Below are 26,720 nucleotides of genomic sequence, written 5' to 3'. Positions count from 1 at the left end.
AGTGGGGTTGGGTTTGAGGACAATAAAGCCTATAAAAGTGGATGCTGCTGGAGTTAAGTGACTCCCAGACTCCCTTTGCTCTTCATACTGGGTCCCTCTTTCCCACACATTCCCATGAAAGACACAGGAAGTGATGATGTAATGGAGGAGGGGAGGAAATCTCCAACACTCCCCTCCTAGCCAGCCCTTGCTTCACTTTGTCTATACAGGGCTCTCAAGCAAGGCCAGGTGGGCGCACAGCCAAGGTGGTCTCTGCTGCATCCCACAGAGCCCTTTCCTGTCCTTCCCTGGTCTTCAGCTGGGTCCTCATGGCTGTGGAAACTAGAGAAAGGGTGAGGCAAACCCACTTGCATTTCATAGGGACAATAATCCAAACAGGCAAAGAAAGAGGGTGGAAATCATCAGTGTCTGTTAAAAATTTTATTTTTTTCATTTCACACAGAATGATGTTAAAATAAATCCTCAGTAATATATATTTATATACTTATTTACTTGTGTCAATATTTACAAAAGACTGTGGAGCTCTATGAAGTCTATGTACACCCATGGTCAGGTGAACAGGCAATGTTCATTTAGGCACATATGTACACATATATGTATAACCTATGTACAAATATCAGACCCTACTGACACAGGAACTCTCAGCTGCAGAAGTCCTGGGTGGGGCAGTGTTGGTGGGGCCGAAAGCTTCCAGAGTATGTCAGCAAGAATGATAATATCTATACATTCTGTGCAATGCAGTTACAGCTGGTGTCTAAATTTTCATGAAGCAAACAAATAGTTAAATGACTCCCAACTCCCATGAGTCCTCCCCACAAGTCCTGCTCCGCCTTCAGCTCCCATTGGTCCCCAGTCTCTTATCACCATGGAGACCCCAGTTCCCTGTCGGCATGGCATCATCCTTACGAAGCTTTGCCATCAGCCTTGGAGTTCCTTCTCCTATTGATCCCAAGGAGGCTAATTTATCTGCCTTTTTTTCTTTGAGTTTTCAGCAATTATTAGAGACATGACACAGGAGGGCAGCTGCAGAGTCATGCATGAGCAGCAAGGAAGCCAGTGGAAACCCTAATTCGAGTCTGTGCTGCATGAGCCTACGTGAGTGACCATTTCCACATTTTATATATACATATATATAAAATCTCCAGAGACAGCCTATGTAAGCACAGAAGCACACAGCCTGGAAATGAAAACAGCATCCCCACCCATGAGTGTTACCTCTCTGTCCCTAATGAAAACCAGAGCACACTCCTTGGTTGCTGGCACCATTAATCCCGACTGTTCCAAGATTACCCTCAGTGGAGGGAGGGGTGCAGGGATGCAGAAACCCAGGAAGAGGCCAATTTGGCTGGGCCATTGTTTGCTCAGCAGGCTGGAGCTCAATCATGAGACTTTCCAGCTTCCTGGGGCCCTTCAAATGAAGGAACCATTGAAGCACAACAACAAAAGGAAACTGGGTCGTTGGATCCCACGTGAAGGCAGAACTGGGGCAAGCACAGAGCATGTTTAAACCCTCAGGAGCTGAGACTCACCCTTGCCGGGCCTCTCTTCTAGCTTTTCTATTCCAGATCTTAGCCTGGAGCTGGTTTGCTCCTTTCCAGCCCCACCTGGTAGGCCAAAGACCTTGCCCTATACTTCCTAAGCTGACATGGATGTTGTCTGGTAGCAAAGTGAAACCCTGAATATTTATTCTCTTCATTCTGGCTCCTCTTCTTGCTTTCTGTACAGCCTGGAGTGTTTATGCACTCAAGTAAGATGTCCGTGTCTAGGGAGTCATTTTCAGGAGAAGCAGGGCTTGGAGGCCTCTCACAAGGACTGAGAGACCCAGGACTGGGTCCTTTGGGTAGCTACCAAAGGCCCTAGCACACAGCCGCATCTACACTGCCCTGGATTATCCAAATGCTGCAGCAGCTGTCCACATCATTGTGTAATCACACCTGCCCTATGCACCCGTCAGTGGAATGATGCAGGAACTTTTCAGCTGCAAACTCATCTGGAACATATCTGACTATTTTAGGAGCGCAGAGGAGCACAGGAAGTTATATTAGTTTCCATACTGAGGCTCATGCAGTGGAAGAAGCAACCATCAAACAGGCTGCCTTGACTGCCCCATTTTACCAAGCTGGTCAGGCTAAGTCTGAGTTAAGGGCGTCTATTACCTGATCATGACTAACTTGACCAGATTGGAGGCCTTCTGGGAGTGTTGGGTAGATGGCAGACACTCCTGCACCACCTCAATTGCTTCAGATTCTAGTGACAAATCTCCCCATCCCATCCAGGTTGAGTGCACATAGTCAAATGCAGGAGGTGAGGCTGAGAGAAATGATTTCTCCCCGTGACTGCCAGGCAAGATGGAGAAGGAGCAGGGTGTCTTTCAGTTTTCACCCAGCTGTTTCTTGAGTAATGGATATAGCCAATCCCCCAAGAGGCAGCTGGATTACAGCTGCTCTGGTACCTAGATTTGGCCAGAATCAACCACAGGATGGTTTCTATTCCATGGATTGCCACAAATCTCACTTCCCAGAGGGCAAAGATGATCTTCAGTTCTTCATTTAAAATGTTACTTTTCAGAACTCACACAACTCAAACCTAGATCACTACCAATGACAAAAAGAAAGTGAAATAGACCAACCCTTGGCTGAGTCTTCAAACTTTCCACTCCCCCAGAGTTTGGCTTTATTTTCTGGTCCTCAGTGATAAGGTTACAGCCATCCAGGGTAGACAGAATAAAGGATAAAGCACCTGGCCCTTAGGTCACACTTCCCTTTTATCCCTGAGTCAGGCAGCCACCTGGGAGGGAAAGGAAAGAGGTGATCTTGGAGCCTGTTCTTTTGTTTGAAAGAATGCCTTCTAGAGAACTCCCTATGCAGAAAAAGAGCAGAATTGGAGAGGTGGAAAGAATGCAAAGGAAGTTCATGTAAAAAATTCAAGTAAATGCAGCTTATTCCTTGGATTGCCAAATTTATTTCACACTTGTGAAACTAAGGGGATTGGTCAATATATATTTGTGTAAATTTTGAAATCATGGCATACATATATACATATACTATACATATATATACACACAGATATATGTATATATGGAAAACCTCTAATAACTCAGGACCAATTACCCAAAACCTTGATCGACAAGAATTATTTTCTTACTATACTTTCAATAGACAGAGGGAAATGACAGCAAGGGCATTATCTGATAAGCCCCAGGTCTGTCTTGCAGCCAGCATCATTCAGCCTGTCTCTTTGGTCTGCTATGTCTCTGTTTCTGTACACCAAGCACTGAGGTTTAGAAGGTTGACCCTGAGCAATGCAAGGTCTTCTGTCATCTCCAGATACTCTATTTACTGAGGCAGGAGAGTTTGTACTAACCTACTTAGGAAATACTACTTTTCAACAACAAAGGTGAACCACACGTGTCTCCATTCCCACTCAAATAACCAGAATTGCAAAGCAACCAGGACATTCCCTTCCCTGAGGTTTTCCCGTGTTTTTAACTGAGGTTGGGCTGTACACATGTGTATAAAGGTAGACTCAGAAGGAATGGAATGGGCCCCTGGGGTTGTCAGCCTTCCTGATTTTCTAGTCTGAATATTCAGCCTCCCAGATGTTTCAGGCAAGGGGACTTTTCCAAAGGCCCTGATGATGTATGCAGATATTTGCGTAGGTGCATACTTCAGTGGGTGGTGAGGTCCTTATTACACTAATGTTCCCTAACCACCCCCATTTCTGTGCCCACAGATTCTACCCAAACCCACAAGAACTCACTTCTTTTTGTAGCTCTCATCCAGTCCCTTGGGTTGAACAAATCAGCCTATTGTGAAGGAGAGTCAGAGGGCAATTCCCAAATCTGCCCAGGCCATTGATCCCAGGTGCAAAGCTCCAGGCCACATTCCCTCATATCCATCTCCCTGGGGAGGTGGGGAGGGGCTGCAAAAGGATCAAGTAATGGCTTTTAGTGCATGGAAATGATCTTCTGTAATGGCTGAGGATGCTTTATTCTTATCTACTGGTAAGCGCTTTCCTGCGGGCTTCCATTACACCCTTCCAGAATGACACAAAGTCGACAAGATGGGTTGGTGTGAGGTCACTCGAATTTAAGGTTTCAGTGCCTAGAGGTTGTGAGGGTACTGAGTGATGGTGAGCTGAAATGGAAGGCAGAGGGAGAGATGGACAGAGAGACACACACACACACACAGGAAAGAGACTAACAACACTGTCCTGTGAGTGCTCCTTGTGTGTATGCTGCACCTCTGCATATGTGTCCATTCCAGAAGGAAGTCAGACCTCAGAGGACAGGAGTCATGTGAACATATGGGAAGAAGGGACTACAGAGACTGTGAACGGGATGCCCAGAAATCATGGGCGTTATCTGATAATCCAGGTACTATCTATCGCTTTTCAGTCCTGAGAGCAAGATTTTGAAAGAGCTATTGCTAAAGAAAACAGTCACATTGATTTTATTGCACTTTTCCTCTTTAAAAATATTCAAACACAAACTATGAGAGATGGAGCTGAGCTTTGGTGGGAAGGGAAGCAGAAAGAAGGGGAAAATGACGAGGTTAGTCTGAAGAATAGACTTACCCTAGCTGGAAAGGGATCCCTCACCTCCACCTATCCCCACTTGCCGCTTCACAGGGGCTGGTCTCAACAAGGGTCAGGTCTGAGGGTACAGAGATGATGGGCACAAGAGCCCCCGGCATTCACCTTCACCTCCCTGCTGGGCAACTCATGTGGCTCTTTATGTTAATGAGGTTAAGAACATGAGTTCAAACCTGGCAAGGAATACTCTTGCCAAGGCCAGAGGAACCTCCACTGTGTAACCAGTAGTCTCTGGACATTACAGCTCTTTCAGACCAGGCAGCCGGTCTCCACATGCAGGTTGTTAGGACAAGGGGCCCCAGGAGAGTAGGGTTCGAGACCTGTGCTCCCCTCAAGGAACAGGGGGTAAGGTATCACCCTCATGTGCAGTTCACACACTGTCCTATAGTCTCCTTTGGGGGAGGTAGGTCAACCTCCCCTTCCTTCCATTTTTGCAGGCAGCACTGAAGTCCCAGCCCGAGGCTCTTCAGAAGGTGCTGCCTTGTCTCAACAGAGGGTGATACTGTTACTTCATGACCACCCATGAAGAGGCTGGCCAAGGTCCATTACAATGGAATGAAAGGATCCAGGAAAGGAGTCAGGACAAGACTCCTTGGGCTCCCAGGAAGCCCCATCAACATGGACATTCAGGCTGGGGACTCACATCATCCTAATTTGCATGGGATCCTTTTCCACATGTGAACACTCCCTGGGGGCCCCTTTTGAAGGTCTTACTTCCTGGTGACATGCCTGTGCTATCCTCAAAAGCCCAGTCAAGTGAGACAGAGGCAAGCAGAGAAGAAGGAAAAGGGTGTATCAAACACCACTGATGTTCCGGGAAGTATAGAGCCTTAACTAAATTTGGCCTCCTGAATTAGATTTTCATTAATTAATGAAAAATTGGCTCCTGCAAAGTTAACTCAGAGAGTTCTTTTCTAACAATCTCTCTATTTCCCCTCTTCCTCTCCAGCCTCCCCGAACTCCAACTTTCTTGAAAGTTTGAGCCCATAGAAGCATCGGATGAAGCTAACGAGAAAATTGGTTATTTAGGCTTAGAAACAAGACCTACCATGTTGCACCAACAGCATAAGTGTTGGACCTGTGTGTCCAATCCCTGCTATCATCAGGAGCAGGGAGGAGCTGTGACCCTCATTAGGCGGGAAAGGAGAGACACACCTGGGACCACAGCAGGAGAAGAGAACATGCCTGATCCAAGGCCTGATGATCCTGTTCCAAAACACACTTATTCCTCAGCTGGTCCAAGGGTAATCCACAATGGGAAATCTTACAAAGTAGTTAAATCTGGTGTTAAAATATAGGATAAAACCTTTGGTTAATGTCTTTAATCACATTTTACTTAGCTGGATTGGTTTGCCATTTCTTCAAGGCACAGCAATTGAATGAAAGACAGGCCTTCTCTGGGGGCCCTGGCCAGGGGGTAAGAATATACCTAGAATTGAACTCTCATAGAAGGGAATCAGAAGTTGACCTTATTGGATTTGTACTGAAGAGCAAGTGAAATGCCACAAGCAATTAAAGGTGGCTCATTTTAAGAGGCAAGTCTATATATTCAGTTTTCTGACCTGGTTGCCAACAAAGCTGCTGGAGAGGGAGGGGCAATAAGACCTGTGCACTCAAAGAACATTGGGGGCATTTAGGATCAGGGCCTAAGATCCTGCAAGTTCTGGAGCCATCTTTGCTTTTAAAAGAGTGGGGCTGAATCTGGAGATCCCAGATAATGGGAGCCGGGGAGCCTGGTTCCTTGGGCTGCCTGTAGATTTGCTTTGAAGGAAAGGGCATGATGAGGAGGTCCATATCAGGTTGCCAGCCATCACACCCTGCACCAAGGATGCTGATAGGATGACATTGCTGTGCTATTTATTAACCAAATCTCAGGGGTTACTTCTCAGGATTGAACTGGAGGTGAGAGGAAAGACTAGAGGAATTGGAGAATACTGAGGGATATTGGTATGGACTAGGGAAAGGTGATTAAATTTGAACTTTTGTTTGTGCCCCTGAATTTATAGACCCAGAGGCACAATAATGGATCTGAATAAATATCTGCATTTTGTGTGCATTGTGTGTTCTTGGGCACATACGCTGCATTTTGTGTGTCTAGTGTAACTATAAGCTGAGTTTGTGTTTTGTGTGCAGAAACGATAGCAAAGTATCCTTTGTGTATTTTGTATGTATGGATATCTGTTTTATCTGTGTAGTTTTTGTGTATTTGCATCTGAGTTGCAGGTTGTGTATTTATACATGGATATGGGAGTCTTTATGGAATGAATGTTCTGTGTTGTAAGCACATTGTATGTCTGTGCTGGTATGTACTTTACATGTATGTTGCATGTTTGCATTTGTGTGTGGTAATGACATGCCATCTATTTTGTGGCAGATGTGCATGCATGTGTGAACCAAGTCAAGATAGGATTACATATCTAATCTACTCCCCACAATGCAGGCCTCAATTATGGGTTGCTTTAACCCTCTGTTCTCCAAAAGTCTGTGCCCCTCCCATCCCATGTCTTGCAATTCAGCACCATCTCCCATGAAGGAGAGGAAGAGAAGCACAGAGGCTTTGTGCTGGGCATGGGACACCCTGCAGACACCTGGGGATGCAGGTGACCAGGAACTAATGAGCACCCTGGGCTAGCACCCTGAGCTGGTGCCCCGCCCCCGAAAACGACTGTAGGTGCCAACTAGCTGATAGTGAGGCCTGGACTGGAGCCACCACTGGACAGCCTGACCACCATGATTTTCTGAGTTTGGGAAATTTAAACCACTGTGTCAAAAGGCAAAGAAGCCCAGTTCAGTGAGGCAAAAGCAATACCCCACAACCTATTCCAGGGCCAACCTGTTCTCTACTTCTAGGCTGTACAGTGCTCATTCACTACTTACCTGTTCAGGGGGGAGGGGACAATTTTTTACTTGTCTTTTGGTTCTTTTTTTTTTTTTTAACCAGTTTAATGAGGGAGAGAGTTGAGGCATCACAATGATGCCTTTGGATCATTCTATCTAGGGACTCTATCCCTTGGTCCTGGACTTGAGAAATTTCCACAAAAAGGAGGCTCCCTTTAAGTCCAGATGAGTGGGATTTGATCCCAGAGAGTATGACTTCTTGGTTTCAAAGCAAGGGATCCACTCTGGCTCTCTAGGGATAAGTTTGTGAAAGTGAGATGAAGAGACAAAAGACAATGAAAACCAAACAGGGTGGGAGAAGATGGTAATGAAGATGGTTAATGGGATAGACTGTAGAGAGGAGGCCTAGGATGGGTCTGGCCCAGGACAGCTGTTGCTGTGAGGGCCATAGGGCCCTTGTGCACTCAGTAAGACAAGCTTCAGCCATGAGAAACTGAAGCTGCAGCACATGGAGGGCAGAAAGACAATTCTAATGTCTAGGAATCCATGAAGACTGGAGTGTTGGAGGCAATGGCAGCAAACCCAGGCCAAGTGGGGTTACCAATGAACCCACTGGGCTTCTTACATGACAAACCCATCAAGCAATGGATTTGTTCCTGAACCTGAACTCCAGAGAATGAATTCATGTGTGTGTGTGTGTGTGTGTATCGACATATACACACACATGCATGTATATATATATATATATATATATACATATATATATATACTCTAGTGCACATAGTCAAACACATGCATAAATTGCCCTGTGTTAAAAATATTGCATAAGCTCATACAATGTTCAAATGCAATTTGTCTGTAGCTAGCTAAGTAGAGGAACACACGAGAGAGAGTTACCCAATATATATTTATCTACACTGGATCCACAGACCTGCATGTCCTCAGACCAATGCTTTGGTCAGCTGTGCAGTTCTGCCTATGACTCAGTTAACTCTTAAAGTATATTCTGTGAGTGTTTAGACTCTAATTTCCCTGCTTGTTCTCCTGGCTTCACAGAGATCTGGACTCCCACTGAAAGAACAGAGATGGGTGGGCTGGAGGGCCAGAAGTTTTGGTTCCCCATTTCAAATAGTCTATTTTCTTTTCCTGATGGAGGACTTTTGCCTTCTAATGGGAAAAAAACCCCTAGTTTGATACCATCCCAATGCTATTAATATTCTAAATATGAATACTGTGTAGACTACTAAGAAAATAGGTTATCTCCTGTGTTTTAAATATCAAGAGTCATGCAACGAACACCCATGCAGCTCAATGGCATCACTGGTAAATGTCACTGCAGTGTCAGTATAGCTGGGCCACATCACTAGGAAAGCAGATGTCTGCAAACTCCAGTGTAAACAAAGAAATCAGACATGTTTTTGTGACCCCGAAGCCTGCAAAAATGGTGATATCTGAAGCTGAGAGGTCCCTTGGTTGGGTAGCTTCTCCCCGAAGCCTAAGGGAATAAATGTGAAACTTGACAACTCATATTTGATCACACTAACTGTCCCTCCCCCGGGCTTCCCTCACTTTGACACTGCAGAGAGAAAGCAGAATGCAGCGTTTCCCATTATGAAACACAGGCCTCTGGAGTATCTACTTGGTAAGTGCAGTTGACAAACCTCAGCCTATGACACAGATAGTAATTCTGACACATAGGACTGTGTGTTCCTTTCAATACAAAAAAGGGAATGACCTTTTGAATAGCCACCAGAGTTTTAAAGCTAAGCCATGATGGTGTTCCTCTGTTGAGGGGCAGGTGGGCTGGAGTGGGGTGGTAGGGGAGGGGGAGGGGAGCATATCTCCCAGGTGTTGTGTACATTTAATTAGGAAGGAAGGGTGGCACTAATATGGTTGAATGTGTATGGGATATAAGTGGCCTTGATGTGTCTTTCTGAAATCCTGGCTCCATAGGTGACTCTTATCTTTGGAAACCCGTAAGTCAACGTGATGAAGATTTGCATGAAAGCCATGATAGATATTCTGTGTTCTAAATCAAAAATCAAATATCAAAAGTCACTGGCACGACTATTGCTTTCCATGCAGAATCAGATGCACACTGTAGAACACACTGACTACAATGCAGGCTATTATGCAATGTCTGCATTAGTCCTGTGGAGCTGTGAGTTATGTTAATAGTTTCCAATCAGACATCGGTTAACATTTTGGTAATATTCACATAGTTTGTGTTAGCCAAGGTACAGTTGGCTGTTTTTAAGTTTTCCTCTCTAAAGTCCTCATTACTGTTGTTTACTCCCTCCTGGATCTCCATGTAATCCGACTTACTTATGGTAGAGGCACTTCTACTTTTCTTTAGGTCAGGGGAGGATGGGATCTTTGGACAGCTTGTCACTTGCAAGTACTGGGCCTGCTCCTCTCCCTCTGTCTCCCGGTGGTAGAAGTAGTTGAAATTAGACACGATGACAGGGACCGGTAAGGCAATGGTTAACACACCTGCAATTGCGCACAGGGAACCCACTATCTTTCCCCCAATGGTAGTTGGAACCATGTCTCCATAGCCTACGGTTGTCATGGAGACGACTGCCCACCAGAAGGCATCTGGGATGCTGGGAAACTGGGAATCTCGCTCATCGGCTTCGGCAAAATAGACAGCACTAGAGAAAAGGATGACCCCAATGAACAGGAAGAATATCAGGAGGCCCAATTCTCTCATGCTGGCTTTGAGGGTCTGACCTAGAATCTGGAGTCCTTTGGAGTGTCTGGACAACTTGAAAATCCTAAAGACTCTTACCAACCGGATGACACGGAGGATGGCCAGGGACATGGCCTGCTGGCCCTGCTGGGCGTCCTCTGGTTTCTCAGCCAGCTCTGTCCCCAGGGTGATGAAGTAGGGAATGATGGCTACGATGTCAATGATATTCATGATGTTGGTGAAGAAACCGGCTTTGCTGGGACAGGCAAAGAACCTCACCAAAAATTCAAAGGAGAACCAGATGATACAGAGAGTCTCCACAATGAAGAAAGGGTCGGTGAAGGAGGTGGACTGCTGGTACCCAATGGTGCTGTTGGAGTAGGTGTGGAAGGTCACCCCACCACCGTGCATATCTTCGTTCTCATCCCGGAAGATAGGCAATGTTTCCAGACAGAAGCTGACGATCGAGATCAGAATTACCATGACAGATACAATGGCTATAATCCTGGCAGGCCCCGAGCTCTCAGGGTATTCAAAGAGAAGCCACACCTGTCTCTGAAACTCATTTTCCGGCAGAGGACGCTCTTCCTCCTTGATATAGCCTTCATCTTCTCGAAACATCTCCATCGCTTCTTCTCCTAGCTCATAAAACCGGATTTCTTCAGAGAATATATCTAAGGGCACGTTCACAGGTCGCCTCAACCGGCCCCCAGATTGGTAGTAGTACAAAATGGCATCGAAGCTAGGGCGATTTCGATCAAAAAAGTACTCATTTCGAAGGGGATCAAAGTACCGCATCCGCTTCTTGGGATCCCCTAAGAGGGTCTCTGGAAACTGGGCTAAGGTCTTTAGCTGAGTCTCAAACCGCAGCCCGGAGATGTTGATCACCACCCTCTCACAGCACTCGTGGTCTGCCTCTGGGTCATAGGTGTCCTGTGGGTGCCCAGGGAGGGCGGCAGCCTCATCCACTGGGTCTCCGGTGGCCACTGTCATAATTAGGACTGAGAGGAGCGCTTCACACTACGCCTTCCAGCTGCCTGGTGGCAGGGAGCTCAGGGTGCTGCTAGTGGCTCCAGGAAACACAGCAGCATTGGCCTGCACTGCTGCAGGAGAGCTCCGTGAGCTCCCTGAGAGCTGGAGAGACAGCCTCCCTTGGCTGAAAGACAGAGGCAGTTGAGGACATGAGACACTGACATTGGTAGCCTGGCACTGGCTTGCTGCAACTTGGCTGTCTCCTAGCTCTCAGCCAATTTATTTCAGAAACAAGATGACCACCACCACCACCATCACTACCTAATTTTACTTTCACCTTTGTAACTTGTCTGGGGATCTGTGGGGAACGGGGAACAATCTTTCAAGGAAGTCTTAGACTGGGGGCAGGTGGTTGGTACAGGCCTCTCTGCACCACACAGCATCCTGGGGCATAGCTCTACCTGAGTTGGCAAGGAAGGACCCTTTCCCAGGCACTGCACTAAGGTCTTGCAAATACCTATACCCTGGGAGGTATCCATGGTGGGGGATCTTGGGTCCTGAGTCTTCCTCATTGACACCACCCTGGTGACTCAACACATGGCTGGTATTAAACAACAGATTGATTTACCTGACCAGGCAGGAACCTGAGGCTCTCTCTTTGCAAAGCTGATCAGATGCTGAGGAATCCTAGATGCACAAATAAGTAGCCCAACTCCCCATCACGTCTTCTCACTTGAGCTAGAAATAATGGTGAGTCATTCTGGGCAGGAGGGCAGGCTCCAGGTCCTGGAGGTGAGTTCTAGGGCTGGACTGGGCTGCAGGGGCAGTGGGGTGCCTGGCCAGGGTCATGCGGTACTTGAGAACAGCAGCATTGGCTCTGGAGCCTTTGGAAGGAAGGAGGCAAGATGAGCAGCTTAGCAAAAGCAGGGGTCCTCCTGGTTGTCCTCAGGTAGCGTGACGTTGCCTAGAAAACACAGCAGCAAGGTGGAACCAGGGCTTGCAGCCAGCTGGTGCCAAGATTTAAGAGGGCTCTGGTAGCTCTCTCACTGCAAGTGACAAGCCCCCAAGGCCACCTTCCATTGTGGTGCCTATGATTGAGAACCACCCTGCAGCCACCCAGCTTCTTCTGGGCAGCCTTCATCCCCACCAGCTTGAAATACTTGCTTCCAGAAACAAGCCTTCAGGCTGAGCTGAGCTTTCTTCTCCAGGAGTCTAATCCAGACCCCTAGATCCTACCTGCCATCAAGGAGGGACTTTGCGCAAAGCACCCTCTCCACCCCCACCAACCAGGACACACACCTCCCAAGGGGAGGGCTTCCTCTCTGCAGCCTGACTACAAGCACTGACAGAAGCAGGACCCCTTCCTCCCCAACATACACCCTCCTTAGTGCTCATCTAGGGAGACCCCACAAGCCAGCAAGGTTTCCTCTGCAGAAAGCTGGCTGGCTGGCTCTGAACTTACTCTCCCTCTGGGATCCCTGGGCCACGGGCCTCCCTGTGAGCCGGGTGGCATTTGAGCTAGGCAGGCGCTCTACCACTGATTTCTCCTCAAGAGAAAATCCCTCACATGTCCTCGGCAGGGAGCGCAGAACAAACGCCCAGCTTGCCTGGCTGCGAGGCGGCTTGGCAGCAGCCAGAGGGTGAGCCTGGAGGAAGCTGGCTTCCGGGCTGGCCCCCTGCCGACCCAATCCTGCGGGCCCCAGGGCGGGGAGGGGTCTGAGCCCTCTCCCCATAGCCCCGGGCTCCAGCCGGGATTCCGGCGGCTGGCGAGCTCTGCGCTTGGCTCAGAGCCGTGGAACAGACCCTCCAGCGGGCCGAGGACAAGAGCGCCACCTTAACTCCTTCCTGCCCGGTGCGGTTGGCTCCCGCCGCGGGCCCGAGTGAAAGCCCAGGGACCACCGAGGCTCCATCTCCACTTAAGAAACAGGAACCTGAGCTTTGGGGTGGGGAATAGACTGCGCCAGGCTGCTGCCCCTGATCTAGCTTCCTCCTGTGCGCGGGGAATCCGCGGCAGGCACGGACCCCCAGCGAAGGGGAAAAGCCCCTCTCTGCAACGAAGCCGTTTTTATCCCGTTGCAGAGGCGAGTGCAATCCCGCCGACCCAAGTGACTCGGATCCTACAACGCGCGCTATTTACCAGACGTGGTTATGCTGTCAGCTGCACTTCCCATCACCCGCCAGCTCCTCTCTGCGCCCTCCGCCCTGTGCCACGCACACCATAGAGGGTCCCCGAACCCATTCCGTGCACTCTTCTTCTGCAGGGGAAACCCCCAAACCCAGCTCGTGCGGGTCCAGGACCCTTCCGGCAGCCAGCACGGGTCGTCACGGGTTCTCCCGCCCCGGGCTCAGCCTGAGCCAGCTGCGCTGCAGGCTGCGCCGCCCGGTGCCCTGAAGCCCCTCTGGGCATCGCATCCCAGCTGGAGAGGCAGCACGCGCAACCCAAAGCCCCGACACGGATTTACCCTTCCAGATGGGCACCCGAAGCCTCCATGTTCCTGGGTGATGGCCAGTACCGGCAGAATCCCGGCAGCGGGATGCGGCGGCGGCGGCGGCGGCGGGGTGCGGGCGGCCAGCCGGGAGCCGGCTCTGCAGTCCCGCGGGCGGCGCGTACAGAGCGCCCGGCCGCCGCCCGCAGCCGCACCGCGCCGCACCGCGCCACGCAGCGCCGCACCTGGCCCGGCAGAGAACTCGAATTAAAGGGACCGGGACCGGCGGGGGTCAGAACCGACGAGGTGCGATTGGAACCCCGGGGATGAGCCCCCACCCCTCTAGGAAGACACCCCAGTTTACTAACCAAAACCCGGTGCCAAGTTCAAGTGGGTGCTGCCAGGGCCCGGAGAAATGGAGGGGACCGAAGTTGCGCGCTTAGGAGAGACTCCTGACAACATAATGAAGTAGGCAAGAAGGAAACAATCAATACAGCAGCTATCCCAGGCCCGAGGCAGGATCCAGTCCTGCGGGAGAAAGAGCTATTATTAAGATGCTACCAGACAGGATCTGTGGACCCCAGAACCCCCGCGCTCTCTGGCCTGCGCGCCCCCTCCTCCAGCTCTGCTGCCTACTTCGCTCTTCTTACCCAGAAAGAATTTGGCTTCTCTGGGGAATGCAGCAGGTGCAGGCCTGGCCGCAGGGTGGCACAAACTCTCTGCTGTGTTTGCCCCCACCAGGAGGAGCCGCAGGGACAGCAGAACTGCAGGGCTGGCCTCTAGCGTCCCAAACTCCCTCCTCCACCTGAAACCCCCCCGGAAGGCTGAGGGACAAGCAATTGCCCTTGGGAAAGGCCAATTACTTACAAGGCGGACCCTCTCACAGACCTGAGTAAACTAGCTGGCCCATGGCGTCGTCTGAATTTGGGAGTGAAGCTCCCAGCACCCTGGGATGGGAGAATGTGTTTAGGAAGCCCAGCCTATCCTCCACTTAGATGGGGGAGTCTACTTTGGTTTTGGAAGCTACACAAAAACCCCATGCCCCTACCAGTTCTGTTCTTTGGAACATGGGACAGGTGTTCCAAACAGTTTCTTTGAGATCTGTTGGAAGTAGCCAATGACCTCTGCATTCAGAAGGGCATCTAGTAATTGGAAAGGCTCCTGCTGGACCCTCCCTGCTCAGAGGACCCCCTCTCTGTTTCCCCTTCTCTGCAGGATTCTGTCATTTTGTAGTGGTAGTCTACAGAGTGTTGTTTAAGACTCTGAGTCTACCCAGAGCTTCAGGGTGTAGTCTGGGAGGGTAGCGACTTTAGTGAGCTTGGAGGATGATTGGGGACTCTAAGGCAGGGATGGTTTGGCCTAGGGTCCTTTGAAGATGGGCTGGCAATATCCTAGCTAGAGGCTGGCTTGAGTGTTTTGGAGCCAACCAGACTCAGGCCTACATCTTTTCCAGTTATGAGGTGAGTTAATTTACTGAAAAATGAGGTAACCCTCTCAAGGTGTGGTGAGGCTTAGATTGTTGCTGGAGAAGGGTTTAGCACCCAACAGACACTCAGTAAATAAATAATGGTTTCTGTGCTTTGCTGCTCTGTGAAGCTGTCCATTACCCCTGTTGTCCAACTTACGCTTCTACTCACACATTGCATTGTTCTCTCTGCTTCCTACTTTCTTCACTGAGGTCTCGGTCATTCCCTGTCCCTTCACAGAACTGTCCCCTAGAACCCTGCCCTGCACTCCTGGAAACTTCCCCTGACCACACCCTGCTTCTCCTACTTGCCACACTAGGTTCTCATGTGACCAAAGTCCATCAAATTATCCATTTGTGTCTGTATGTTTTCTTTGCTTTTTTTGTTGTTAAAACAAAAGACGTGGACAGAAAAAAAGCCCTTGAGGAAGAACTAATAACGGTTCCAGCTGGTGGCACATGTTTATCATGTATCAGGTACCGCTAACCTGTGTAACCTTGGATCCCCAGCCCTGTGATAAGCTGTATATACCAGTACCATTTTATAAAAGGAAACAGAGTCAGAGAGAGAGGACGTAACCTGCCCACACCAAGAAGCAGTGGCCTTAGGACTTGAATCAGGTTTTTGTACCCTTCAACCCCAGGACCCTGCTCATGAGGGGTGGGCAGCCTGGAATTTCATTTCCCTCTTTGGGATTTTCCTCTGATCTCCTCACTTGGCCTCAGGGGTAGGTTATCCTCCTTCTCCCTTTTAAATCTGACCTAAGTGTGAACAACAATGAAAAAAAATTAAAGAAGGAAAAAAAGAAGAAGAAATACAATGAGAATTGTCTAGGAACACTGTATGCGCCTTCCCGGAAAGGTACTTTCATTGGTATCTTGTGTCATTGCAATAAATAGTAATGAGTGCTGGGGATTTGGCTCAAGTTGGAAGAGTGGCTGCCTAGCAAGCGCAAGGCCCTAAATTCAATCCCCACTACCATATTCCCAGTTGACACTGGGCAAGTTTTGAAACTCTCTGAGCCTGATTCCCAATCTGTTGAATGGGAGAACAAAGCTACTTTTACAGGGTGGTAAGGATGACACTGGTTACAAGGAGTGGGCAGGCAAGCAGCTTTCCCGATAAGCTAAGCCAGCAGGCTTGTATTCACGGACAACACCATTCTTATTTTTAGCTCCAAATGAACAGCCAAGGAGTTCCCTTAATCCCTTCCCTGGGCAGAGTGAAATCCCCCTTCCAAGTCTTCTCCTTTCCGCGCTTTGTTTTTCTTACCTGGGGGACAGGTTTTGCCTTCAGAGGGAAGAGTCCTGGTTACCACTATAGGGAGATGGGTCATTTAAAAGAAGAGTTTGTGACTCTGACAGTGAGAGCACCCCATTCCCACACCAAGGGACAGAAGGGAACAGCAGCTCTCCACTTCTCCATCACCATTTATGAACTCAGAAAGACTGCATGATTCCCTTCTCTGCTGACACTCTCCTTCCTGGCATGAGCACCACCCCTGTTTGATGCTCCTGTAGCGGCTGGCTCACCTGCGTGGTGGCACACTCCCGTGCCCACAGGCAGGCTGGGCAGGGGAGCATGGTTAACAGTCCCCTAGAGGTTATTTGACTTTATGCCTTCAGCCAGTCAGAGTTTGAAAAGATGTCATTGTCTCTGTTTTACAGATCAAGATATTGAAGCTCAGAGAAGACCTGTAAATGACAAGGTTGGTACCAAACTCAAAATTGTGTGTCTCTTTACAATGCCACTCTGCTAGTTCGGTGCCAGGTTTCTGGGCATATGTCCCCACTTGGATTCAGTCCAGCAGATGTTGAAGATCCCTAAGGCACACCCACATGGCTTTTGGGGGGGCATCCAACCTGATAGGAGGTCTGTTTTAGAAGGGCGTTGGTGCTGGTGTCAGTGGCTAACTATTCACACATTGACTCAGGGACTGAGGTTGTGGAATTGGGGTCTGGACCCAAAGTTTGTGCTGTGTACCAGTTCTAGGAGCAACCCTACTAATGCTTTCCACAACTGCATGGCCTCAGGCTAAGCAGCGCTCAGCCTGGCTAAAGGGGAGTACAAGGCAGAGCATCTAGTTAGGGCTGAATTCTGGGTTTCAGTCTTAGTGTGCAAAGCTGTGTGACCCAAAGACACTCACTTGACCTTGCTGTGCTATGTTCATTTGTGACCTTGGAAAGACTGCATTCTGTCCATCTACCTGTCTTATTCATCGGATGTTAAGGAAGGAGGAGGACAGAAGCAAGAAGACTAACATGCACTGTTAGTGTGTATTAAGATCTCATTTGTTAGGACCAGTGAGCAGGTGAACATGAACATACAAACAGATTTGGAGAAGCAAAACGCCTGGGCAGCACGGCCAAGTCCACTGTGCGGTCATGGTCGTCACTGCTGCTGTGGTTATGTCCTGTTGATGTGCACCATGCCTGATGAAGGAACTCCCTTGGGGGTCACATGGACATTCCTTCTGGTGACCGCTTGATCTCAGACGTCTGCTAATTAACTTAGAAGTCAAGGTCAGTTTCCTACAAGAAGCTTTGTAGATTGAGCCCAGCTGCCTCCAAGGGGCTCCTGTGCAAAGGCCCGAGCTTTGGCTTCCCTTGATGGATGCTGCTGTACATCCATCTTACTGCACTGCAAATACTGGCCCAATAGGATATGTTAGGGACTGGCTGAGGAGGGTAGCCCACTCCTACAGGTCACACTGCTGCTCTGTGGCAGGCACTGTATGGTTGTCTTACTGTCAGGCCCCCTCCTGATAACACCTTTGGGTTAAATATCATGGTTGAAGCAGCTGTGAGTGTCAGCAGGTCTAGGGGCTAATCTCAGCTTCCCTCACTTTGACTCTGTGACTTAGTTTCCCTACAGTGCATTTTCACTGTGTGGCTAGAATGTAAAGCACTTAGAATGGAGCCTGTCCAATGCAAACATTGTCAGCCACCTGCAGCATCATCCCCCTCAGTGTGGCCCCAAAATCTTCTCTATTGAAGATCAAAGTTAGGTGGTCTATAGTGAGCTGTTAGGGCAGATGCCTTTGGTATTCTGGTCCCCTCCCCTTGGATCACCTGTGATGTCACCTCCCTGTGGAAGATGGTGTCATGCTCACTGTCCCTTGGCTTTTCTGACTCAGGACTCTTTCTGAGGCTGTGATGACTCAAGTGGCTTCTGAGGGTGGCAGGATGTATTCCTCAGACAGACAATGCACACTCCCCAGTGGGCTCCTCTGTGGCTGAAGTCTGTGTGGAGTCCCAGTCACTCATAGTGACAATGGTTCCACATGATGGGCTGGCTGACTGTGCAGGACAGAGCCAGGAGCAAAGGTCACCCACCTTGCCCCTTCACCCTAGCTTCAGACAGCTGACTCCAGATGGATAGCCATGGCTGTCTCCCTTGGTGCTCTGACTTCTGACCAGACCTCTCATGGGTTCTACTTCCCCGTCCTGCTTCTTCTCATGCTCCTTGTGCTGTGAGAGACACTGCCACTGCCCCAGCTATCAAACCAGACACCTGGGAGTCCTTATCAGCTCAGTCCTCCACTGGACACCCTCCACATCCAGCCAACTACTTGGTCTTGGGCTCTTAGCACTCTCTCTGGCACCCTTTCCCTCTTCTCTCTGGTGCCTTGGTTCAGCACCAGTAGGCAGTGCCTGGACCCCTGCCTTCAGACTGGCTTCCCTCTGTTCTCTTCTCCCCACAACTGCTACACTAATCCTTCTAAAGTGCCAATAGATCAGGTCACCTCTTTAGCTCCTATTTGTTTCCCTGTAGCTGTTATCAACCTACATTTCCTGAAAGGCAAGGAAAGTCCTTCATGATGGTTCCCTGCCCAACCCTGGCCCCCATTCCAGAAGCCCATACTGGCACACATTAAATTGCGCTGGAGGCTCTAATTGGCTTAAACCAGATGGGTTAGGCTAAGACCTGAAGTGGAACAGGCCTGAGGTGGATTCCTGGCTCTTGCTGCTTGACCTCAGGTGGGGGACTTTCCCCCTCTGAGTCTCAGGTTCAAAACTGTCAAATAGGAATAATCCTGCCCAGTTCTTGCTCCAAAGATTAAATGAGACATTGTGCATTTCCTAGTGAGCTCCAGGGAAGGCTCAAGAAATGTAAGTTTATTGGGCTAGGTGTAGGAGGCTCAAGCCTGCAATCCTAGCTACTTTGGATCACCGTTTGAGGCCAGCCCGGGCAAAAAGTTTGTGAGACCCCATCTCAACCAATGACTTGGCACAGTGGGTGTGCACTGTCATTCTGCTTACACAGGGAGGCACAAAAGAAGGATTCTGCTACAGGCTGGCCTGGGCATGAGTGAGACCTGATCTCAAAAATAACCACTGCACAAAGGACTGGTAGAGTAGCTCAAGTGGTAGAGCACCTGCTCATGAACTCATGACAACATGAGTTCAATTCCCAGTACTGCAGGGAGAAAAGAAAGAAAGAAAGAAAGAAATGTGAGCTTCCAGAGGCTCCAGGTTTTCCTGCTTTGGCTCTAGCAGCCCTTCAGTTAGAATGCTTTCCCTGTCACCCAGTGACTTGACACTTGACTCATCACATCCTTCAGCCCGCTCCTTGGTTTCTATCCACTGAGTATACATGGCACACAAGCCTGTCACATCAAATATTGAAGGGCCTGTCTTGGTTCCGGGTGGTCTTCTACTAGGTGGGTACCCCAAGGGCAAGGCCAAGCCTCTTCTGGCTTTACATCCTCATGTCTGGTCCAGACCAGACACAGAAGCTGCCCCCACCGTTCACAGTGTTTGTGAACCAGCCAACTCCTACAGATGCATAGCACCTTGGTGCCCCCCAGTGTCACTGTCTCCCCTTGCCTTGCACTACCCTGACCCTTCTCTGAGATTGCTCTAGCTTCTGAGTGCGCCAAGCAGCAAGGTTCCAAGAGGAGAACGCCTCTACTCAGGCAGGGACTAGTCAGCTCAGAGGTGGGTATCATTGCTACCATGATGTAGCCTGACACACACTGATTCTCAGTGTCCAGGGAACAAGACTGATGATCTAAGCCCATCCTTACTCTAACCCCCTCCCTTCTCCTCTCCTTTCCTCTGCTATTGGCTGGTAGAGAAAAGGAATAAAGCAAACAAGTGAATCCAGTTGAGAATACAGGAAGACCCTGGCCTGACAGTTCTGTCTTCAACTCCATTTCTAGGTGACCTTGGAGAGGTCATGTCTCATCTTTGGGCCTCAGTGTTCTCATCTATGAAATGGGAAAGTGGGGCTACATGATATCGATGGCTTTGGCTTTGACTTTACTTGGTTAAGGAACGGGAACCCCTCAATGGTCATAGGTCACTTAATCTCCACGAGCATCCTTAGTTCTCTGAAGGTAACTGCTTTACTGAGAGACATTGAGGCTCAGAGAGGTTGAGCTCAAGGCACATGATTCTAGTAAGTGGCAGAGCTGGGATTTGAACCCAGGCTTCTCTGAGCCACAGACCAGCAGTTCCTCCACTGCAGCTCAGTTCCTGTTTAAAAGGTGGGGAAGGACTTCTGGAAATGCCAGATCGCTTTGAAAACAAGCCCTGTGAAAATTCAAAGCAGTGCAAACCTGATGCTCAGTGCGTCTTAGTGACATTCTCTGAGTCCAGCAAAAGCCATCACTAGGGAGCATAGGGAGTCTTCCACTCTTGAGTCCCCATGGGAGAAAACGGGCTCACACGGCAGAAAGAGGTTTGAGTATATACAAGGAAGACTGGCTGGCTCTAGAGCACAACTGGTGGACTAAGGCAACCAGAGGAATCTTTGAGGAGAGGGTGGAGACCTGCCTGCCACTGGGCACTTGGTGTGTCCTCCCCAGAATGTAGACTAGCTGGGTGAGAGGCTGGGTAGAGAAGTATCAGGTAAGAAGGACACATTTGCTGAATGGAAGGAGCCCTCTGTGGACTGGTAGCAGGGCTTGTCCAGGAAACTCAGATCTGGTATTGGAGTGACTTAGCCTCTCTGACCTAGTCTAAAGCAGGGAAAAGGAAAGGAAGAGGATGGAGGAGGGAAGTCTGGACATCTTGGCACTTTTCCTGGTCCTGAAGAGCCAATACGCTTCTGGAAAAGCAGAGGGAAGATGATTTGGGAGTAGAAGAGTGCCTGGGGATTCTAGGACATCTAGGAGGAAGGACCCCTGGGTTTCCACTTCTTCTTGGAGCTCCCAACCAGGCTTGGGGAACCTGCTTTTCACTTGAAATCCCAGGATCATTCTACAGTGCCACCCAGCGGCCATATGGGAGAGGTACAGGGAAATGTCCAAGGAAGATGGTAAAAGGGGCAAGGGTCCAGCCAATGCAGAGAAAGACAAAACTGAATTTCTTTCTCTCTTGGGGATGTGGTGCACAACTCCTGTGGGTCTCTGGGCCTAGACAGAGCCAAGTTTTAAGGACTTTTCATGATCCAAAGGGCTTCCTTTCTTCTCTGAACTCTGGACACTAGAATCTGTTAAGCCAGGGCTTCCCTAACAGGCAGTTTTGAAAGTCTCCAGAAGACTAGGTGTGACTGCAGCCCCTCCCGCAGGCATCACTTTCTAGGATGATGAGGGACTGAGGGTGCAGCTGCCAGTTGGCCTCCCCCCACCCTTAGATTTATCTGGTCATGGTCAAGGTCATGGTGCCAGGTCAGCACAGTGTGGAGTGGACTGGAAGTCAGACAGTGGAACCCCTTGACAGTACACTGTGAACCACGTCCCTTCTCTTCCAGCTTTACTGTCTCCGAGCTCTGTGAGTTTTCAGGAAATAAAAAGTTCTTTCTCTAAGAAAGAGGGTTAGCTCAAAAAAATTAGATCACAATGAAGGTGGTGTGATTCGTAAGAGGACCACAATGGAACCCAGGGACCAGGTCTAAGGGCCACTCCTCTCTAAGGCTTGTGCGAGAAGGACAATACCTAACAGAGGGAGGTACTTAATTTTCATTCCCATTGGACAAATAAAGACACCAAAGCTTACAGGGTGCAAAGTAACTTTCGTTACTAGTAACCAGGTAATGATGACATTAGAGAGTTTAAGAAGGAGCAGAATATCCAGAGGGAGTTTGAGCTTTTTTTTTTGAGGCAAGGTTTCATTATATTGCCTAGGCTGGTCTCCAACTTATGGGCTCAAAGTGATCCTTGCACCTCAGCCTCCTGAGTAGCTGGAACTACAGGGACACACATTACACCTGGCTCAGGATTTGTTCATTCTGATGGGAAATCTGTATGTCTCACTTCATTCATTCATTTGCTGCCTGAACAAAGGCTTTCTGGAACAGCCTATCTTAAGTGGTACCCATCACCTTGTGCCTTACCACGCTGCATCTGGCTTTATGTTATGTGCCCCTTCCTGCCAATTTGCTACTGCTTGCCTGGTTACTTACTGTCTTGTTTCCTTAATACTAGAATACAAATTGCACAAGGAGGGAGTTTGAGGATGGTGTTTTCTCCTGAATCCCCAGTGCCTGGAACCTTTTGGATGTTCAACTTATATTTGCAAAGCAAAAGCCTAAGTGGAAGAGTGAATTCCAGGGTAAGGGGACTTCAGAACACAGAGAAGACCCCCTGTCCCAGGAACACTGGGCCATACAGCAAGAGTGGAGCCAACAGCCTGGAAGGACACAGTGACAAAGGAGAGGTCATTGGGGGAAGATTGGGAAAGGCGAGGAGGGTCATGCTGAGTTTGGATCTTTTATGTCATGGAGGCAATGAGGAACCATTGAGGGTTTTAGGTGGGAGAATGTCAGGCTCCAGCCTATACTTCAGAGAGACAACTTAGCAAATGTAATGTAATTTGTAATGAAATTTATAATGGAAATATAATGAATGGATCAGGAAACTAGGAGGGGTTGTTTCTCTTGATGAGAGAGGTCAGGACTCAAGTCTTCCCATTTACCAAAATGTACAGAAGAGGGAAACAATGATGGAGGTAAAGAAGATACAGAAAGATACTGGGGAGATGGAGCCCATATGGTGTGGGGCCGCTGTAACAGGTGTGTTATTGTCAGCTGAACAGATGGCAATGTGAGGCTGTTGTTTAAGAGGGAGATTGGGGGCTGGAGATGGTAATTTGTGGGCCATCATGGAGGGGTATTTGAAGCCATGGGGGAGATTGAGATCCTCAAAGATGGCAGAGTGGATGGAGTGAGAAGGGACAAGAATACCAATAGGAGACTTTAGGGAAGGAAGGGAGAGGAAAGGTGCCCCTCCCTTGCCTTCCCAGCACAGGAGGACTTGGCAAGGTTGGATACCACTTTGTCCCTGCTCAGGGTCCATGTTTGCACTACATTAGGAGTAGGACTTTGTATTTTAGGCAGGAATAAATAATTGATTAGTGACATCTGTAGAGTTAAAAATAATACTATAAAGGAATCTGACAAAGGTTCATTGGAGTTTCATCCAAAGTAGTTTTGTCCTTCCCTTTCATTCATTTGGCAGAGGGGACTGTGGTTTAACGCTGAGACCCAATGTCCAGACATGGGCCTTGGGGAGGGGAAGTAGGTTTGAGAGGTAGAAAAACCCCTGAGCCACAGGGAAGAAGGAGGCAAGGTGGCTGCCCACCCTCAAGAAGCTCACTGACTAGAGAGCAGATGAACCCACAGGCATCAGGGGATGGGTGCTCAGATATGATCAGACCTGTCTCACCCTGCAAGGTAGGGTCCTGCCGGCTCATTGACAGGGTGCACAGGACTACACGCTCTTAATGTACGACCAGTTCCATGCCACATGGAAAGGACCCTATCAGCTGGTGAGAAAAGAGTTTTTTCCTCCTCTTCTAATTCCTCCTGGGAAAGTCTGAGAAGCCTAGAATCCAGACTTTCTCCCATTTTGCCACTTAGCTGCTGTGTGGCTCTGGAAAAACACTGACCCTCTGCATTCTATTCGGAACTGCTGCTGTGGGTGGGCTTTCCTTTTGGAGGGAAGGAAGGGGAAAGCGTGAGAGAGACCCTCAGGTGAGAGAGACTCAGGAGAGTTTGAAAGAAACCTAGAAGAGGCAGAAGGCAATGGAGAGGTCTGCTCAGTTGAACTTAACATCAGTACTGAGAGTCTAACAGCTTGGACTTGGCACACCCCAAACCACATTCTTGTTTCTTTCTCATGCCCCCACACTTGGGCCTCCCCCATCTAAGTAGCAAAACTCCACAATTGCTCAGGCCCGATGCCCAGTCCTCAGCCTTCAACTGACCCATCAGCCATTCCTGCGCGCTCTACTTGACACTATACTCTGAATGAGATGTCAGATCTCTTTCAGTGAAACAAGCCTGCCATCAGACCCTCTCGTTGCTGACCTGGGCTGCTCACAGGCCTCCTTGCTTCCACTCGGGCCCCTTGCAGAAGCCAGAGAGATAAAAGAAAAACAAAACCAGGTCGGGTCATGCCTTTGTTCAAAACCCAATGGTTGTTCATGCCCTCAGAACCACAGCCATAGGCCTTCTGTGGCCTAGAAGTCTCTCTCCCATCTGTCCCTGGATACCTTTCTGACCTCATTTCCAACTACCCTCCCCCATTCACTTGACCTGGGCCAGCTGCCCTCTCAATGGTGCTCAAACCCAGAAAATACATCCCTTTGCATGGCTTGTTCACTGACTGTCCCCACTCCCTGTAGGCTCCACCCCCAAATACTCTCATTACTACCTCCCTTTTAATTAATTAATTAATTAATATTTTTGAGACAGGGTCTCACTTTATAGCCCAGGTTGACCTTGAGCTCAAGATTCTTCTGCTTCAGACTCCTGACTACTGGGATGAAAGTCGTGTGCCACCACATCTGATGACCCTTCCTCCTTTAAAGCGGTCTCTGCTTACACATTACTTTCTAGGAGATGCCTGAAACATGGAGAGGATGAATAAAAGACTGTTTAATAATACTTATTTTAGCCCTGTGCCTGGAAAATAGGAAGCATTTAATAGCCTGTATGTGATAATAACCTGACCTGTGCTCTCTTGCCCTGGTGAAATCTGCTTCTACACCCATGCCGGGTTCTCTGTGAAGGAGGTCGGGTCTGCCCAGAGAAGGTGGAAAGGACCAGCTGCATGAGCAGCCGCTGGCCACCAGAGGGCACCACATCCAGCGGCGTCTTTACACTGCGGCTCGGGTTGCAGCCACCTGGGAGGGCGAAGCCATCAGACACCCACGCAGCCCAGGATAGGTGCGAAGTGCGGGACCGCTGGGCAGGTGTCTGAACCAATAGTACCTGGCTCCCTGCATAAACGGCACCCCCCACCTCCCCGCCCTTCTGCCGCAACTAGGTCCTGGGGACTTTTTAAACAGGGCAGGTGAGATTTTGAGAATTTAAAATAAGTTTTCCCACCTATTTGTCAAGCCCCAAACCTCAGCACCTCCAGTCACCTGAGGTCACATCTCTTACAACACCCCCCCATACTTCCCTATTCTAAAAATATAGAATCTAGAAACTGAAGCAACAGTTTCTAGATTAGATTTCTGCCTGACAACACCTCCCCCCAAAGCTTTCCCCTGAACTCAGCCAACAACTGGGACTTGGTGAGCTTCTGGCGAGCAGAGTGGTTTGATCTGTGTCTGCATGTGTGTCTCTTTGTGTGTGTGTGTGTGTGTGTGTGTGTGTGTGTGTGTGAGAGAGAGAGAGAGAGAGAGAGAGAGAGAGACTCTGCACTAACCTGGGGTGCACCTTACCTAAGGTCAGGAGATTTCTATTAGAATTTAGCCCCAGATCAAATTTGACATCTCTAGCATGTCCTTGTCTTCACACATTATACATCCCAGTCTCTCCTTCTTTCTTTCTTTTTCCCTCTGGCCCCTGTGTAGGGAGGCCAGTGTCACAGAAATCACCTTAAATGTTCCTAGGTGTGTCCAGCAATCACAGGTCCCAGAAATTCCTTGCTTACCATCTCCACCCCTCCCAGCTTCTCCTGTTGAGCTTTGGAGCACTGAGATTGGTGGGAATGTCATTTCATCAAGGTAAGCAAGCCCTGTCTCCCAGGCATAGCTGCCCACAGTCTTGTCTGTCTTTCCCATTGCTCCTTCTCAGGAGTAACTCTGTACCTCATTTGGCCAGAGGGCCAGAGGGTGAGGCTGGGCAGGGCAAGGCATCAGAGGTGATCTCTTGGTTTAATGGTCTGAAGTGTGTGTGTCTGTGTGTGTGTGTTGGAGGTGAGCACAAGGAACAAGTTAAGTGTTTGATGTGGGTGAAGTCAGTCTTCCAGATCTTCCCATCTTCACACAGCTTCTGCTTTTTTGTTCTCATTCCTAAAGTTCTTTTTAAAATATCCTCTCACCCAGCCCCTGAGGTGCCATATGTATGAGATCATTTTGCCTCATACAAAACAAACTATTTTTATTATGCAAGTTTGAGTGGGACCATCCACTGTTAACCTCCAAACATTATAATGAACAACATAGCTTCTGGCCAGTGTGAGAAACTGTGGACTGTCTCCCTGTAGTGTGAGAATTCAGCCCACATTAAAGCCACTTGACATTCTGCTTTGCCTGTGAAGACTTGTCACAAGTAAAGGTGTGGTTTTTCCTCAAGCTTTTGGAAATTCTTAAATCACTAAAGCATCTCAGTGCTGTCCCTTTGTACATTCAGTCTCTAGGGATTTTTGGGTGCAGTTACTGGCTTTGGTGTCTGACTTACTTTGTCCTGCTCGGTCACAGGTGAATAAGGGCTCATTTAGCTAATGTTTAAAAAGCTCCATAAACAACAAATTAAGAATCTAATTTTAACTATAGTCCTCCCAGAGAGCATAATGCCTTGACTCAGTAAAATTCAGGGGTCTGTGGAGTATAA

General features: G+C 48.9%; 1 protein-coding gene and 1 long non-coding RNA gene across 7 annotated transcripts; one reads left to right on the top strand and one right to left on the bottom strand.

Moving 5' to 3' along the window:
• Positions 1-397: 397 nt before the first annotated feature.
• On the bottom strand, positions 398-14,246 carry Kcna2 (potassium voltage-gated channel subfamily A member 2). 6 transcript variants are annotated; one of them, XR_012439949.1, is made up of 4 exons: positions 13,558-13,682; positions 11,724-12,059; positions 3,760-11,279; positions 398-2,787 (listed from the first exon to the last, which is right to left on the bottom strand). XR_012439949.1 is itself a non-coding variant. In XM_074050793.1 (3 exons), exon 3 carries the CDS (start codon positions 11,114-11,116, stop codon positions 9,617-9,619), a length of 1,500 nt encoding a protein of 499 aa, XP_073906894.1. In that variant the 5' UTR covers positions 11,117-11,279; positions 11,724-12,059; positions 14,172-14,246; the 3' UTR covers positions 398-9,616. The 6 variants fall into 6 exon arrangements, 5 of the variants coding, with proteins under 5 accessions (XP_073906894.1, XP_073906892.1, XP_020031167.1 ...); XM_074050793.1 differs by lacking the exon at positions 13,558-13,682 and adding an exon at positions 14,172-14,246 and having other exon boundaries at positions 398-11,279; XM_074050791.1 differs by lacking the exon at positions 13,558-13,682 and adding an exon at positions 13,890-14,100 and having other exon boundaries at positions 398-11,279.
• Positions 13,722-24,562, top strand: LOC141414941 (uncharacterized). Its single transcript, XR_012439950.1, has 3 exons — positions 13,722-13,827; positions 16,655-16,695; positions 22,360-24,562. It is a non-coding gene; the product is annotated as an uncharacterized lncRNA (long non-coding RNA).
• The last annotated feature ends 2,158 nt before the right edge of the window (positions 24,563-26,720 follow it).

Source organism: Castor canadensis, chromosome 12 (assembly GCF_047511655.1).
Source record: "Castor canadensis chromosome 12, mCasCan1.hap1v2, whole genome shotgun sequence".
NCBI classification, from domain to species: Eukaryota; Metazoa; Chordata; class Mammalia; order Rodentia; family Castoridae; genus Castor; species Castor canadensis.
This window is presented reverse-complemented; position numbering and strand designations above follow the sequence as displayed.